The sequence below is a fragment of the Eptatretus burgeri genome, chromosome 6 (genome assembly GCF_056783735.1).
Source record: "Eptatretus burgeri isolate ZD-2024b chromosome 6, Ebu_testis_v1, whole genome shotgun sequence".
NCBI lineage: Eukaryota > Metazoa > Chordata > Myxini > Myxiniformes > Myxinidae > Eptatretus > Eptatretus burgeri.
Window position 1 is genome coordinate 52,534,148 of NC_140966.1, and position 17,332 is coordinate 52,551,479.

At 40.7% G+C, this 17,332-nt stretch overlaps 1 protein-coding gene across 5 annotated transcripts in view; it reads left to right on the forward strand.

The window, feature by feature from the left end:
* The window catches only part of LOC147024782 (chromosome-associated kinesin KIF4-like), a 74,428-nt gene that overhangs the window by 1,241 nt on the left and 55,855 nt on the right, over nucleotides 1–17,332 (forward strand). For 4 of the 5 annotated variants that reach the window (XM_085885031.1, XR_015059194.1, XR_015059195.1 and 1 more), the window contains 2 exons: nucleotides 16,267–16,297; nucleotides 16,767–16,882. In XM_085885031.1, the coding sequence (XP_085741157.1) occupies nucleotides 16,769–16,882 (114 nt within the window). In that variant the 5' untranslated portion in view covers nucleotides 16,267–16,297; nucleotides 16,767–16,768. Of the gene's footprint in view, nucleotides 1–16,266; nucleotides 16,298–16,766; nucleotides 16,883–17,332 lie in introns of those variants that run through there. The other variant, XM_085885032.1, reaches the window with a different exon arrangement.

Below are 17,332 nucleotides of genomic sequence, written 5' to 3' on the forward strand. Positions count from 1 at the left end.
CACAACGACAACTACACCGCCAAGAACAGGATCTCGTCTAAAAAAATTAATATTACCTCAACATTACCTTCACAACGACAACTACACCGCCAAGAACAGGATCTCATCTAAAATAAAAAATAAAAAAAAATCCTCAACATTACCCTCACAATGACAACTACACCGCCAAGAACAGGATCTCATCTAAAAAATTTTTTTTTTTAATCCTCAACATTACCCTCACAACGACAACTACACCGCCTCGAACAGGATCTCATCTAAAAAAATAAATATTACCTCAACATTATACCTCAACATTACCTTCACAACAACAACTACACCGCCTAGAACAGGATCTCATCTAAAAAAAAAGAAATACTAGATTGAACGTAGAATTCTTCTTTCATTCGCTTCTGACTTTACCTATAACTTGTTCACAACTGTATACACAATTTCCAGTTACTTCGACCTGGATTCGGGATCAGCGATCAAATAACGTAAATCACGACGAAAAATTATTTTTTGATGATGCGGGAGATATGTTTATTAAAATCAGTGGAGGAAATATACACCATGTCTGATATTATTTGGGTCTTTCATGTCTCCGACGATGCCTTTATCGCCCGGCATGCATCATTCCCCATGACAAAAAACGGAAACAAAAAAAAAAAACGGAAGCAAAAGGGTCATAGGTAATGACACGGATTCCAAATTGCCATGTTATTGTGTTGTTGTTGTTATTTCCTATTCTCTCATGTGCACGTGTTAAGTAATATTCACAAGATAGAAATAAAACCCAATCGTGTTAATACACTGCACAGCGTTTTAAAAACAACAGGAAGCAAAAGGGTCGCAGTCAACAACACAGATTCGAAATCGTCAGGGGTATTGTGTTGTTGTTGTTGTTTCCTATTCTCTCATGTGCACGCATTAAGTATGAAGCTCACTGCGTTTGCTATAACTAATTTGCTGTGAGGGTGGAAACATACCCAGGGGTAGGTTACAATTTAACTTGTTTTGGGAAAGCAAGTTTTAGGATTTCTTTTGTTTTAGTGTATGTTTAGGATGCCAGAAATGGCTAATCTATTACACTGGTCTGTATCATTTCAGAGGTCTAGGTTTTCTCAACGGTTCTTATATGCTTTTTCATGGCTGAATTTAGAAATGTATCTCATTTCACTGAATCAGGTCAAGTTTTTAATGTTATCTCAATTTTAAAGGGAAAAAATAATCAAATTTTTTGTTTTTTTTATTTCAAAATCAGACTTCCATTGACAGAAAATGTACAAACTATATATAAAATGATGCACAAGTACCGTTAATGTGAAATTCAACATTAAAAAGACGAAGGAAAACAATTGATGCGGAATAAATGGCTTTCGCAAAGATTTTCGTCTGTTTCGCATCTGTAACATCTCTCTTGAGGCACCAACAGTAGTCTGCAAGCATGTTGACATCCCATCGGCCCCTGGTACCTCTCTTCCATCACTCGAATATCCTGGTGAAACCGTTTTTCTTGCTCCTCGCTGACATCACCACGGTTTTCCGGAAAGTAGTCTAAATGCGAGCTGAGAAAATGCATCTTTATGGACATGCGTGCACCAAGAGCCTGGAAGTTCTGCAGGAGCCCTTCCACAACGCATTCATACTCTGGACTTCGGTGATTGCCCAGAAAGTTCGTCACAATGGATTTGAATGAGAGCCAGGCATCCCTCTCATTGGTCTCCATACTTTCGTCGAATTTAGGATCTTTCATAAGCTCCCTGATCTGAGGGCCATCAAAAATGCCTGCTTTCAGTTTGGCCTCACTTGCGTGAGGAAATTTCTTGTTCAGGAAAGCGAAAGCTCGACCTTCTTTGTTCAGTGCTTTTACAAAATGACAAAACGTGTGATGTTAGACTGCCGGTTTGGCATGGTCACTTTACCACAGATATAGCAGAACCGGTTTGGGTCATTCTTGCACTTTCGATTCATCATGAATCACAGTAATGTTATAGTAAGGAGGACACTACGCAGGACGTACTGCCGCTCACGTGCACCTATGTGGACAGCTCACACTAGACTGAGCCACGCAGCTGCTGGAGCGACTGAAGTTGGGTGTTGCCAGAAACAACGATTTATCTATATTTTTCTGAAATTCAAGTCAAAGTAATTGAGAAGGCACTTTCTTCCACATTAAGTGTACTTGTGTGTCATTATATGTATAGTTTGTACATTTTCTGTCAATGTAAGTCTGATTTTGAATTTAAAAAACCAAAATTTTGATTATTATTTTTTTCCTTAAAATTGAGATAGAAAAAGAGAAAATTAAAAAAAACTTCACCTGATTGAGTGAAATGAGATCCATTTCTGAATTCAGCATGCAAAAAACATATCAGGACCATTGAGAAAACCTAGACCTCTGAAAAAAATCTTTCAAATGCAGCCCAGTGTTATCAGTTATTAGCAAAAATAGATTTTACACATTTTCAATGGCTCTACAAAATTTGTAATGTTCAAATAAACTAGAAAACAGGGTTACCAAAGTTATTTTTGGGATACACATGTGAAACGGTATCAAAATTGGATCCTCTTTTATTTTATCTTCTGAGACATGTACATAACAAAAGATTGAATGCTATATGAATACAATGTTATTGTTCTTAGTTATTGGATAAGTTTGCATGAATTATATATATATATATATATATATATATATATATATATATATATATATATATAATATACATACATACATATGGGAAACATTTTCAGTTATCCATGGAATGAGAGATTGGAACGTGGAACCTCGGTAGAGGTTTTGAATAAAATCAAAGTCAATCCCATGAGACTCAAGAATTTCTTGTTTTGCTCACAATTATTCATCAGTGTCAGAGTCATCGGTGGAATATACTTGGGTTTGGATGTTTTCACATTGTTCATCGGCCATACAAAAACAAGACTCTGTGCAGATTAAGCTATTTGCTTTGCATCGGCACAAGTCATTCCGCCTACATGCAGACTTTTTGCATTTGCATGAAATGAGCTTGAGAATGGCAGTCGGTGCAGGTGCTTTTGACATGAGAAATGGTTTTAGTATGCCACTGACAAGCTCCCAACCATGTCTGGCAAGTTCTGAATGGCACAGAGTGATTTCTTCCAAATATATGCTTGAAAATTGGCCCTCTCAATATGATGCCCAAGACTGTTTGATGTTGGTGGCAAGTTCTCATTTTGTTTCTGCTTTTGGCAGAATAGGAAATATCTCGTATCAGCTGTACTGTAACCATTTTTGAAATACAGTGCACAAACCAACTTTTCACATGAAGCTTGACACAATGAAGACAGATTGAGATTCTCTCCAAGTAGAGACAAACGTGGTTGATGCTCATCAGATGCCTTGAGCAAATTGAATCCTTTTTTTCTTGCCAATTCCAGAGAAGGCACCTGTGCTGTCACATCCAGTCAATGCGTGGAATCCAGGAAGAGCAGCACACATGGATGGACCCAGATGATTTGCTATTGTATGTATTGGCAAGTAGCGTTGCTTGTCTTTTGTACCAGTTCTGAACTACAGTTCAGGACAATGCATGGATGAAAAGAAGTAGGCACTTAATACTGCCACCTCTGTATCTGGTGATTGTATAACCACTCTATCATGATCCAGAGGGGCATGAAAGGCATGCAACATCATGCGTGTATCTGCCTCTTCATGATCAGAGTGCAGCTCATTGAGACATTCAGAATGACCTAATGTGAGCCTTACAACCCTCAGTGGATCACAGAATCCTCCAGCAAGAACAACTAACTTGTCTGGTGGTAATGTAGCAGTGCGTGTGTTAGTCCACCTCTCACAAAGAAAATTTGTAAGGTTGGCCTTATTGACAGGATTACTCATGAATTTGTTCCACTGGGTTGGTATTGGAGTGTTTTCTCCAGCAATTTTTATTTCCAATGATGAGGATGATCCCCGTTTCAAACGTGTCTGGTCTTTGATCGAATCCTTCTTATCATATCGGTCAAAGACTATGTCATTTCGATTGCAGTCATTTTTGTTCAGTGCTTTTGTAAATGCTTCCCAATATTTATCTGCCAAAGCACCGAATGTTGTCACTCCAACAACCTTGATCATTTTCACCATTGCTACGGCATCTATTACAAATGCAGTCATTTGTGGTGGCTCTGAAATGGGTAATCTTTGAAACTTCTCTGTGTCTGTCTCGAGTAACTCCAGTCATGCACTCTTGGTGTTTGCTCCGAGAGTTCCATCGGAATGGGCCAAAGCAAATGGAACAGCTGACAGTTCATATGTCAGGACATCTCTCAGATCAACATCTCTAGATTTTGCTGCTATGACTAATCGTCCAAAAAGCTGTCTGTCTGCATTGAGAACTTGTATCTTTTCTTCTCTTGTCTTCGTTTTTGTCTTCTGAACCAAGTTAGCAAATGTTTTCAATTTCAACTGTGGTACTGGGTCCCAGAAGCTTTTAGAATGACTGTTTAGTCGTTCTTCAACAAAGTTTTTCCATGTGACTTTTACCAAGGTCGACCGCATGAATTAGATTATATGTAAGGTCTTTTGGCATAACAGCACCTGTGGTAAAACTTCACTGTCAGTGTCTTGTGTTAGAAAGAAAGGATTTGTCATCAGTTCTGATGTAAACACAGAGATCAGTTTCTGCACATCGGCTTCATCTCTACTCATGCGATTCTGTGAAGATTCCTTGTGGGTCCCAATCTGGTCACTATCCTGTAAACCACACATTTATTTTGTAGCTGTTGTAATGGCTGCTCTCTCGTGACTCGTCAGGAACCATCTTTCCAGAGCACCAGGTGTATGGGTCATACCAATGATTCCTCCGTGTTTCTTTGAATCGAGATTCACAGACTGTTCCAGGACCATGTCTGTCCATACCTTGCTAAACGATTGACCAGAACGACTTACTGAATGGTTTCCATTCATGAATTCTTCGTGGACTTTGGGATGTGTATCTGGCAGCTTCCTCATGTCTGTGAGGTAATTTGGAATCCACTTTGAGTAGTTGGGTCGATCCATTGCAAAAAAGTACTGCAACATGGCAGCAGTCGCAGACAAATGTGCCAGCCAGTTTACCAGTTCTCTCTGATCGGATGAAGTCGAGCAGAATTTTCACCATGCTTATATATGAGTTCCAGAAAGCAAAGAGATTGGATTTCAAATCGCCCTCAGCTTTGAATGATTGGAATAGTGTTTGAGGCTTTTGCATCAATTTGCATACATCTTGAAATTCTTCATTTAGTGTTTCACCAACTGTCACATTTTCTCTGCAATTCAAATTTTTTTGACTGATTTAATCTATCTCTGAATCAATGAGACTCTCCTCGCAGTGGTCATGGTCCTGGAGCCATTGCAGTGAATGCCTGCCACTGGAGACTTAGCATTGCTTCAAGCAGCAATTTGTGTTCTCTGACACCACGATTGTATGATTTCCTATGCAGCAGAGCAGATGCAGTGCTGGGCCCATATGTACCAGATTCTATAAGGAGATCTTCTATTCCTGAATTAGCAAAAAGCTTCCCGATGACTGCCAAGTAGTTTAGGGCAACATGAAATCCACCAAGTCTGATCACCATGTTACGGAACTCCTCTGCATGCCTCCACTGTAATTCTTTTGCCTTGACATATATATGGCCAAATCAAATGTGATGACTGTTTCATGCTGACCAAGCAAGTTCATCATTGACTGCGCTTGTTTCATGACCGTATATACAATGCTAAACTCAGTTGGAGACCCTCGAATCAAAGGACAGTACCCAACTTCTGTCAGACATGGATTACCCTCGCATATAAGTGCATTAAAAGCACTCCAGCTGGGTATCTGCTGCATGGATGGATCCGATATCAAATCAAGTGTAAAGAGCTTTGTTGGGCACATTCGAACAATAGCCCATGTAAAGTCCATGTCTGCTTGATTTTTCCTGGACTGGTTGGTTGTGTTGGTACCACTTCTGTCTTATGCCAACAATTAAACACTTTGCTGATGGTCTTTTCCCCAAAAAACCACGTTCTAAGATGTGTTATACATTGTCTGTCATTTCAAGACTTCGTTTTTAGCTCGCCTGTTCAAAGAACAGAGAGCTATAACGATACCCCCGGCATGAGCGTCAGTGTGAAAATGTTAAAGTTTTTGGTGCAAGTTATTTCGAAGCATGCCATTCATTTAATATGTGTACTAGGATGCTGATATTTGGCATGGAGGTTCCTTTGGGGTATATTATTGATGTGGTGAAGTTGAAATTAAAAAAATAATTTCAAATGTTTTAAGTTTTTGACCTTTTTTGTAGCACATCAACGTTAAAGTTTTTGGTTCAAGTTATTTAGAAGCTTGCCATTCATTAACCTCCGCCATCGAAAATGGATGGAGGTTACTGTTTTCACCCCTGTCTGTTTGTTTGTGAACAGTATTATGGAAAAACTCCGATGGATTTCGACAAAACATGGTGGGGGATTAGGTATGGTCCAAGGATCATGCCATTAGATTTTGGACTTGGTCCAAAGTCCAATATGGCCGCTATGGTGGCCATTTTGAAAAAATATTTTAATTTTTGTTTTTGCATTTCTACGTGTTTTAAGTGATTTCCAACCAAAAAAAACAGAAAATTTTGCAACTTTTTCAAAAAAAATTCGATTTTATTTGAAAGATATTTTAATTTTTTTTTTTTTTGCATTTCTACATGTTTTAAGTGATTTCCAAGCCAAAAAATTTTTTTAGAGAAAAAAAATAACAAATTTTGCACCCTTTTTTTCAAAAAAAATTTTGATTTTATTTTTTTGGCATTTCTTCATGCGTGTCGATCTAGTTTAGTTTATTCAATCATGGTTCAGTAGAGTCTGATCCGTTTTGACCTGCAATGAATAGGATATCAGGTTCACTTTAGTGACCCAGCAGTATTGGCGGCGGAGGTTTTGCACTCGACCGAGTACTCCCCCTCTAGTTTAATATGTGTACTAGGATGCTGATATCTGGCATGGAGGTTCCTTTGGGGTATACTATTGGTGTAGTGAAGTTGAAATTAACAAATGATTTAATTTTTTTTTTCAACCTAACATTGTGTCAAAGCCACCCAATGCTCGCCTGTTTATACTAGACACTTGCCATTCATTTAATATGTGAACTAGTTTACTGATTACAATATACAAGTATATATATTGCTTTAAAATTATTTGGATCAGACTTCACTGCAATGCTTTATAAAAAAATATTAGACTAGTCTTTGAAAAACAATAAATGTATAAACAGGCAAGCATTGGGTGGCTTTGACACCAACTCTCTGGTCTTATGTTGTGATCTGCATATTGTACTTTTTTAGCTTGGGACCAAACAATCATCTTTGATACATCACCAGAGTGGTTGAATGGGTTGTCTCTTTCCCATCCAAGGTGTGTTCCAGAAAATCATTGTTGTCTCCTGCTATTTTAATGAATGCACCAGGAACAATATTTGTTGGAATGATAATGCCATGGTGTTCTGATTGAGCTCTGACCTCCCTTGCCAAACTAGTATCGACAACTTCAATGTCATCGTATGAAACAGAATGTCCAATTCGGTTGAGTAAAGTGACAACTCGTTTGGAATCTGTGATATGCGTCATGGTCATTGCCAAACAAACATGCTTAGGCATTTTCTTTCTTCCATGTGATGCAAACATGTATTATGTCTTGACGTATCATAAGTATATGTCTCTCATCTACTTCGTGCATGCATTGAGAGTTAAGATCCATGTTCCTTTCTGCAATGAGCCACCGAAGAAGCCAGTCCAGACTCTGTGGAATAATTTCCTTCCCCCTTTTTAAAGTAAGGTCATCAATGTCAACTGGTTTCATATCAATTCCCTGACAGTTCTGCAAATCGGCTTTGAGAATCTGTGATGCATGATACAAAATCTGCTTTGGGGTGTTTGAATCTCCCAGTTTCTTGTTTTTGAAAGCATCTGTCTCATGACTTTTTGAGCATACTTTGGCAGATGCATTGATGACATCCTGTAAAGTGTAATGATATATCACTGGAATAAACAAGCTTGGGTTTTGAAGGATTTGGCTGCTGGTGAAAAACAATTTAATCTTTAAAGTGATTCTGTAACCTGCTTTTGAGCCTGTGTGATCTGTAATTATCTGCACAAATCTTTTTCTCTTCTAATAGAAACTTGAACTGGCATAACAAATATGTCATAGTGAAGGCCTTTCCATCATTGATGCCAGGGGTTATTTCTGTCACAAGTTCATTGAAAGCTTCTGAGTATAGATCTTCATCAACAGACTCCTTGTAAGATTTATAGCTCATGCTCCGCTTTGCTATGTATATGGATTTGCACACATTATGATACTTGTGGATCTGATAGCAGCAGAAGCCATCTCAGATTTTTGTGAGCATGTTGCTGTCGACTTGTTCCTCAGCGGCATCAAGTATGTTCTGGCAAGCACTGAATGTTGCTACAGAGAACAGCTTGGTGACTTTTTTTTGTGGCTCTTTTTTTGGCAAAATATGCACATAGACCAGTCTATTCCAGAAGTGCAAAATCTTGATGACCTTCTTTGCTCATCATCCTGCCTGTCATTGTCTTCTACATTGGCTTCCAATGCTTGCTTGAAGGGTCTTTTCTTTCCATACCTTAGATTTTGTGCACTTGTATATTTAGCATAACAGTTTCTGTGCCAGACAATGTTGAGCTCAAAAAGGTTTTCTAGTTTGTCTATCGCTGATTACCTTCGCATTCTGCGAAAGGTTATGTTTTGGTCGGCGTGTATTTATTTATTTATTTATTTATTTGTAATCTTGTGATTCGTATCACTCAAAAAGTATTAAACCGAATTGCATGAAATTTGGTGGGATGATTGGTTATTAGCCAGGAAGCATTCGATTAGATTTTGGGATCGTTCGGGTCAAAGGTCAAGGTCACGAAAAGGTCAAAATCGTCTTTTTACGATAACACGGTCAATTTTTATTCAATTTGCATGCAACTAACGCCAAAATGTTCAGAATTCAACGCCTCATCTTGTGATATGCAATATGACACAATGACGCCCATACTCTTGTTACCGGTTAGGGGTCAAAGGTCAGGGGGGTCATGACCTTGAAAAATATGCGGTTTTTGTCATAACGCGGTCAATTCTTGTCCGCTTTACATGAACCCAGCACCAAAATGTTCAGAATTTAATGCCCAATCTTGTGACACAATGACGTCATAACACATGTCACCGGTTGGGGTAAAATGTCGGGGGGGGGGGTCACACCCTTGAAAAATATGCGGTTTTCAGCATAACTCAGTCAATTCTTATTCGATTTGCATGAAACCAGCATCAAACGAGATTACCTTCTCTTGTTGAAACGTTGTATTCACCGAGCTTGCGAGTGAAGACTCGCCAAAACGACGTGAGTTGATTGTTGTTTCGTCCGTAGCCCCCGAAAGTCGGGGCGGGGGGGGTCATGACATTATAGATATGTGGTTTGTGTCGTAAGACCATTCATATGAAACCAGTTCCCCACACTCATACCAAGAACAAAAAAAGTAGGGGCGGCGAAGATATGCGCTCTATGAGTGCCCGTTCTAGTTTCATCCTGTCTTTGCTGCATTGCATCTTGAAACTTATTGATGCCAGTTTCTGTTGCACCACTAAAAGTCTCAGAGTTATGCCAGCAAATCATGTACCCGACACGCCAGTTTTTTTTACCTCCCATTCCCCCCCTCACCCCCCCCCCCACAAAAAATCACATGAGTCATTTCCCAAACAGCTTAGTTTTCTACCCCATAATGTATATATATATATATATATATGACGTGGGTCATTATACCTGTCACATCATGTACACACTCACTAAGCCTATTATTAAAAAATACAATCCACAGTTCTCTGCCCCCTGTGTTGTGCGTTGTGTGTTAGCTCTCGTACGAGCTTCGACAATGTATACAAAATTAAAAAAAAAATTTAAAATGAGTGGTGAAATGCAAAACAAAAATCCACACTTTGTGCATATCAAAATGATTGGCCATGCAATATGTCTATATCGATCTACAGTAAACATTTAATCCACAGGTTTACATTTGTGGGACGTGCACTCACCAGTGCTCCCTGGTCCGTCTCCCCACTTGCAAAATTGGAGAAAACATTACGGAGCGAGTGACTCCCATGAAGGACGGTTCACGTCCGAATTCGCAAACGAATGGAAACCATCTTCAAAAATGAAGCTTGAATCGTGAAAATGATTCGTCGCATTCATTGCACAATTTGTCTACATTCCACATTCATTGCACAATTTGCTAGTTTTAAAACAACTCTTATTTTAATCGGAAGTGTGCACTGAATTTTACTGCAGTGGCTGCGATGGAACTTGCGTGTGCAGACATGTACACAGATCAGTATGGCTCGTACAACGCAAACGGAAAGCAGCAGTACAGCTTTTGGTGTTGCGGCTCGGTTGAAGCTATAAAAACTCAATGTCAACATTGGGGAAATTTCAAGAATTGTACAAGAGTCGTGCACAAAGATATGGATGTTTAAGTGGTGCAAACCGCTTCAATATTTGGGATGTCCTTTCTTCTACCGTCCTAAAAAATTAAGAAGACGAACCTTTATATACTCGCTGTTTTTTTCTCGTTTGTTGTTTAGTTGTTCTTGTGTTGTTTTTTTTTATGTTTAGTTTGCATCAGGAGAGTAAGGTCACCCCACCCGTTGGGGAAGTAACCGTCGGTCCCCCACGGAGCTACTTTTTAAGTGGTGCAGCCGTTTCACTGCAGCACTTCCTTCAGACACGGTGCGTTCCCCCCCTCCCCTCCCCCCCACCAACTCCCTGGGATATTTGACAAAATAATTTTTAAAAAGGAAGCAGGCAGGGGTGATCAACTGGTGCTTTTTTTTCTTGTTGTCTTTCTTTTTGTTTCTTTTGGCCTAATGTCTCTTGAACAAATAAAGCATCGAACTTTTGGACTGTCTTCTTTGTCCTTCATGAAATTGTTCCAAACTGCACTTTTGGACCTCTTGAGCGACTTCTCCAAATTTTCAATACTGTACTTGCATGCTGATTAGTTATTTTAGTGCCCATCCCCATCTGTCAGTGTGCTTTACAGGTGAGTTTGTGCCATTCGAGATATAGGAATTCCCCCTCCCCCCCTCCCCTTCCTTTACTTTCCTCACTCGTATTATCGAACGTCTGATCATCAAACGTACGAACCAATGGATACATTGCAATGCTTATAAACACCCATAGATACTAGTGTTCGTGGCTTTATTTCATTTCCACACATGCCAAAACCTTGAAAATCCTTAAACTCAGCGGAATTACAACATTTTATCTTCTTTATTGACTTCAGCAGTAGTTCTGACTGCTAAAAAAAAGAAAAAAAAGTGTTCATTTGTCCAATTCAGACATTCTGGGCATCTCCGGGAGGTGTTTAATATGACTGATTAGCGATCGCTAATCACTTGCCAAGCTTGCTGTTCCTCATCAACCGTTTCATTGAAGTTTTATCAACCTTGCGCATACTCGTGCTCATCAGCAAAGGACAACAGTTGGCAGAAGTGCTTACTCCAGGATCGTGATATCCGTGTATCCATTTGACATGCAAGGCAAAGCGAGCGAGGAACTGTAGATCAATTGAAAAAATTTCAACCTTTGGCATGAGCAGTCTGTTTCATCAAAAACGGTCCACCGAGAAGTCCACAGAGCGGGATATCAGTCTAGTTTCTGTGCACAAACCGCTCATCACATCTGGCAATGCAGGTTTGTGAGTCCATTGGTGCAAACAGCACATGCAGTGGAGAAATTTGATGTGGTCAGGTGACTCGTCCTTCACCATGTTCTCGACAATTGGACGTGTGGTGCAACCTAAATAACTCCATAACACTGAGTGCTTGGTTCCAACGATGAAGAGTTCTGGTGGTTCTGTAATATTGTGGGGTGCAGTTTCCTGGCATGGTTTGGGTGCAGTCATTCCCTTCGAAGGCAAGGTCAATGTGAATCGCCACTTAATGATTCTACCAAGCCTGGCGTTGGCTTAGCGTTTAGGGTGGTGGCTTGGGATGCTAGGGTGTTGAGTTCGAGCCCCGTTGGCTGCTGAATTAACACCAGGGAGTTGACTCGGCCTTTCATCCTTCCGAGGTCGGCAAAATGAGCACCAGTGTGAACTGGTAATAGGGGCACTGCATCAGTGGCATAGCCGTGCTCATAACCAATGATGCAACCAGCAGCCAAAAATGCTGTACAGGATGAGAAACTTGATAGTACCGAGTGATCATCTTCACCCTATGTTGCAGCATTTCTTTCCTGCTGGGAGGGGTGTCTTCAAGGATGACCATGCCCCCATCCACAGAGCATGTAGAGCCGCCCAATGGTTTTATGAGCATGACACTGATTAGATGTTATCCATATGTCATGGCCTTTTCAGTTACCACATCTGAACCCAATCGAGCATTTATGGGATATTTTGGAATGAAGCATGATACATTTTCCACCTCCATCAAACAGGTGTTAGTTGATTGACTTGCTCGTGGAAGACTGGTTCCACATCCCTCCTGCAGAATTCCAAATGCTGGTGGACTCTATGCCATTGTGCGTACTGGCTGCACATGGTGGCCCAATGCCCTATTAAGTGATTTTTACATTGGTGTTTCCATTTTTATCTTGCCAAAACGAAGTTTTTGCAAGATATGTTAGTCAGCTTGTATTTTTTTTTTTAATTTTTTGTTTGTTTGTTTGTCTGTAATGACGTATAAAAAATTCTGCAGAGCACAGTTATCATTGGAAATTTTTGTAACCGCATATCAGAGGCCTTTAGAGGTCTCAGCGCACAAAATTTTGAAGGTCAAGGTCACTTTGTCGCAAATCAGGGGAGTCGACGAAACCCTTATTTTTTGAGTAATTTTGATCGGATCGTCTTCAAACTTCATGGGAATATAGTTCATGGTCTGGCGCTCAGCTGATTAATTTTTTGGTGGCGATTGGCCTTGACCTTCATGTTTTTGGTTTTTTTTGTCTGTAATCACGTATAAATCACTCTGCAGAGCACAGTTATCATTGGAAATTTTTGTAACTTCGCATATCAGAGGCCTATGGAGGTCCCTTTCAGCGCACAAAATTTGGAAGGTCAAGGTCACTTTGTCGCAAATCAGGGGATTCGACGAAACCCTTATTTTTTGAGTAATTTTAATCTTATCGTCTCCAAACTTTATGGGAATGTAGTATATGGTCTGGCGCTCAGCTGATTAGTTTTTGGTGGCGATTGGCCTTAACCTTCATGGTTAGCGCCTCAGGTCAAACATATTTGACCCCAAGGTCAAATTTTCAAGGTTTAGGAACCATATCGTGTAGTACCTCAAATTGAACACCTCGATGAGTGCTTTCTAGATATGTCAACCTTGAGACATTATGATGTCATTTGGTGACATTATGAGGCAAACACATATTTTTCATGGTTACACTGTAGAACTATTCTCGTAGGCAGATATTCCTCAAGGAGTCGCTCCTGGTGGATTGCAGCTCTGTTCACCTCTGTGTGACCTTAAAGAAGTCACACGTGGTCACCTTTTGGCAAGATACGGGTCACCCTGCGGGTGACATTGGTTTATTATTATTTATTTTATTTTTTATTTTGTACATGACCTGCATAGTGCATATGTAAGTCTATTGTTATGGCCCAGGTTTTGAGGTTCGCCACGAGGGGAGGCCCTCGGGTTCCCTCCGAAGGCCACCAGCTGCAGATAACTCTGCAGTCCGGTGAGATGCTAATAACCATGAACGTCAATTAACTTCAAATCCAGGGTCACCCATTGGACTCAGTTTAGCTGAGGAGGTGATTTTAAATAAACCGAGTTTTGTGTCCTCAGCGCATACACTGGTTACTGCTGAGCGCTACATTGAGTGTACGCTGGCTAATTAGTAGAGCCAATCTGTGGGGTACAACTTAACCTATAACTATACTTGTATACTGTCAGACCAATGGATGTTGGCTCGATGGTTGTAGTGGTAGGCTTGGGATCCTAGGATCCTGAGTTAAAATCCCACTCGGCTGTTGAATTAACACCAGGTGGCGTTGACTGCCTGTCATCCTTCTGCGGTTGGCAAAATGAGTGCCAGCATGCTGGTATACTGTGTCGGAGTGGCGACCCGTCCAGGATTGTGCCCAATAGCCAAGGAGACTGCTTACGCAGCACCAACCCTCTGCACAGAGTATGGTCCTGATGGATGGATGGACCAATGGAGGAAAGGCCAACTGAGACAGATTTGAAATAACCAACCATCTATTTATTTAGACACACACACACAATCATTTACAGTTAAAAGGCACAGAAGAGAAGATATAACCCAAACATGTATTCTTTCACAATCTTATTTACACAAATGACATATGGCCATCATTAAATCTGGGGCGGAGAAGAAGAAGAAGAACTGAAAATAAAAGTATATGGAGTGCGGCATTGACACCTTCCCTCACTTCACACAGCCAAACGGGGCTTTGCCGGTCCAAATATATTGGGGAGAGGACGGAGGAGAATGGGGAAGATGTGGACTAGTGATGGGACGTGCAGCTGCATTTCTGAGGCGTCCAGACCCAGTAGGCAAGTCCTCTATGGCGTCCCCGATACGCCAACGGCAAGCAACTCCGTTTCCTCCAGAGCAAAGTTCACAGGAACGATGTTTCTGGTGCGTTCTGTCCTTTCAAGCTGCTTAAGCTCCACGCCGTACTCTCCACATGAACCAAGCTGTGTTCTGGGATTTTCCTGCTCACAGGACAAACTTTGTGATGACTGTTTCGTAACCTCTGTCTTCTTTCTCCTTGACAGGATCTAGCTTTTTCTGTCTCTATTGTGCGAGCCTATTTCTCATTGGTCCCCATCCAATGTCGGAGTTTATTACGTATGGGAAAAGCGGTGCACTTCGTGCCGCAGACATGCATGTGAGAAGTGCTGTGTTTCACCACAATGACACCAAGCATCGTGCTTTGTGTCACGAATGTATTAAATGCAAGAAGGAAGAATGTGCGAAAGCAGTTTGATGCTGGTCTGGAGGATCAATTGTTCACCGTGACCAATGGGTTGTTGGTGGTAAATAATAAAAGAATGAGTCAATTTGAATGATGAAGACTAACGTATCTAAGGACAAGAATAAACGTGTGAGCTTGAAAGACTGACGGGATGAAAGAGTGGTTATTCAATTGAGGTCTGGTGAAGGGGATTATTGGGGGATTGAGTCAGGCAGAGGGGGGATTGTTGGAGTGGACAGATGGGGTGAAGGAGGGTTGGTGAAGGGGATTGTTGGAGTGGACAGATGGGGTGAAGGAGGGTTGTTGAATGAGGTTTGGTGAAGGGGATTGTTGATGGATTGAGAAGGGCAGGAGGGAAGGAAGACATTACACTGGGGAAACACAAACTAACCTTAATGCATGACCCCCCCCCCAAAAAAACCCCTTAGACACCGGGCAAAGGTCGAATTACGCATAGACAATTGAAATGACTCGTCCTCGGGTTGCCTTTGTGTCCATGTATGCTTTCCCACATTGTATGTTTCCAAAACAGCCACATTCCCCCCTCCCCTTGCTCGAGTCTTCCAGAATCTTGTGCACATATTGGGTCGAGTTCCCTCTAATACGGTTTACCTCGCCTATCCCCTGAGTAATGATGCATCCATGTCCAACCTTTGAAAATACCACAAACGAATGCATTGGGTTCCTTTATTCTAACACATTCACATGAGACAGTTTTAAATGGAATTCTATACCTAAACAAATACCAGGTGGCCTTAAATATTTTCACAATTATTATTTACACACTTCACACTGGTTCGATCCCTGGAACACAAATTTACAAATGGTCCTTCGTTGTTGACAGTCCTTAGGGGGAGGTTATTGGGGGGGGAAGAAATGCAGGTGGGACAATGTGCCCATTTGTCGGTGGCAGTCTTCATTACCCACGTGGCCCATATTGAACGAAGATCTTCATTGGCCTGGAGGGCATCATTGTGGGGACATCATAAGTGTAGACTACCCCCAGCTCCTGGGGATTATCCTGCCCCACTTGCCGCAAGGCTGATTTATAGGCTGCAACAAGTGGTCCTTGGTGCCAATGTTGAATGGGGCGTGTGTGTGTGTGTGTGTGTGTGTGTGTGTGTGTGTGTGTGTGTGTGTGTGTGTGTGTGTGTGTGTGTGTGTGTGTGTGTGTGTGTGTGTGTGTGTGTGTGTGTGTGTGTGTGTGTGTGTGTGTGTGTGTGTGTGTGGTTTTGATATGAAAAAATCAATTATGTGGAAGAATTACCGATCATATATTTTTTTTCTTTTCAGAATTCGCAAGACGATAAAACCAACTATAATGGTGAAATTTATTTATTTATTTTATTATTTTGCATTAAATTGTTGATAGGTGGGGAAAAAAACTGCCAAAAACTACAGACTATAAATGTAACTATATGCATTGAATTTTAAATTTTGATGATTAGGTTGATCAATAACCATTTGGTGGAATTGTCCACCTGTGATTGTCTTGAATAGCTAATGTTGCCACATTATTATTTAATTTTTTTTTTAATAGCTTTTAAAATTAAATTGTGCTCAAATCGATCAGTGTGCTATTTGGATGCTATTGCATTGCGCTTATCCAAGTATGGTAATTTAGCCAGTGTGGCATCATTTAGTTTCAAAGTATTAATTGAAAGCGAAATATTTGGCTGTTATTCCTTGTTTGCTGTTTTGTTTATTATTTTTAAGAGGGAGGTTGTTTGTGTGTTTTTTGGCTGTGAAGAGCATTTTAATGGTATTTATTGGTGGTTGATTCGTGCTTGCAGTGATGGAAGAGAAAGTGATTCCAGTCCGTGTGGCTATCCGTTGCCGGCCTCTTGTTCCCCGAGAGTTGGCTGAAGGATGCGAGCCATGTATATCCTTTGTACCTGGGGAGCCGCAGGTAAACCCAAGTTTGGTGTATTTGACACCAGCATTGAATCTGGAGCACTTCACCGCAATCATACCAGCCATGTTAGTTTTGTTTTATTTTGTTTTTTAAAAAGCTTCTGCAGTGGAATGTGACAGAGGCATTGTTTTTGGATGTGCATCCGTCCGTACGTACTTTGCAGAGTTAGGCTACTGCGATAATCCGTTTACCGCTGAAGCCAAATTTTTGACCAAACTTGGTACAAGTACAATATCTACCATGACGTAAAGATTAACTGATTCAAATTTGGCGTCAAAAGGTTGATTGCTGAGACCGTGCTGATCAAATCACCGGAAGTGTGTCAAAATGTGACTATGCTTGTTACCACAATAGCTTGAACTTGAGAAGGGGTTTGAATCAAATCTGACAAAAGTATGGACTGATACAAAGATTAGTTAATTCAATTTTTCGCTGATCTGGAAT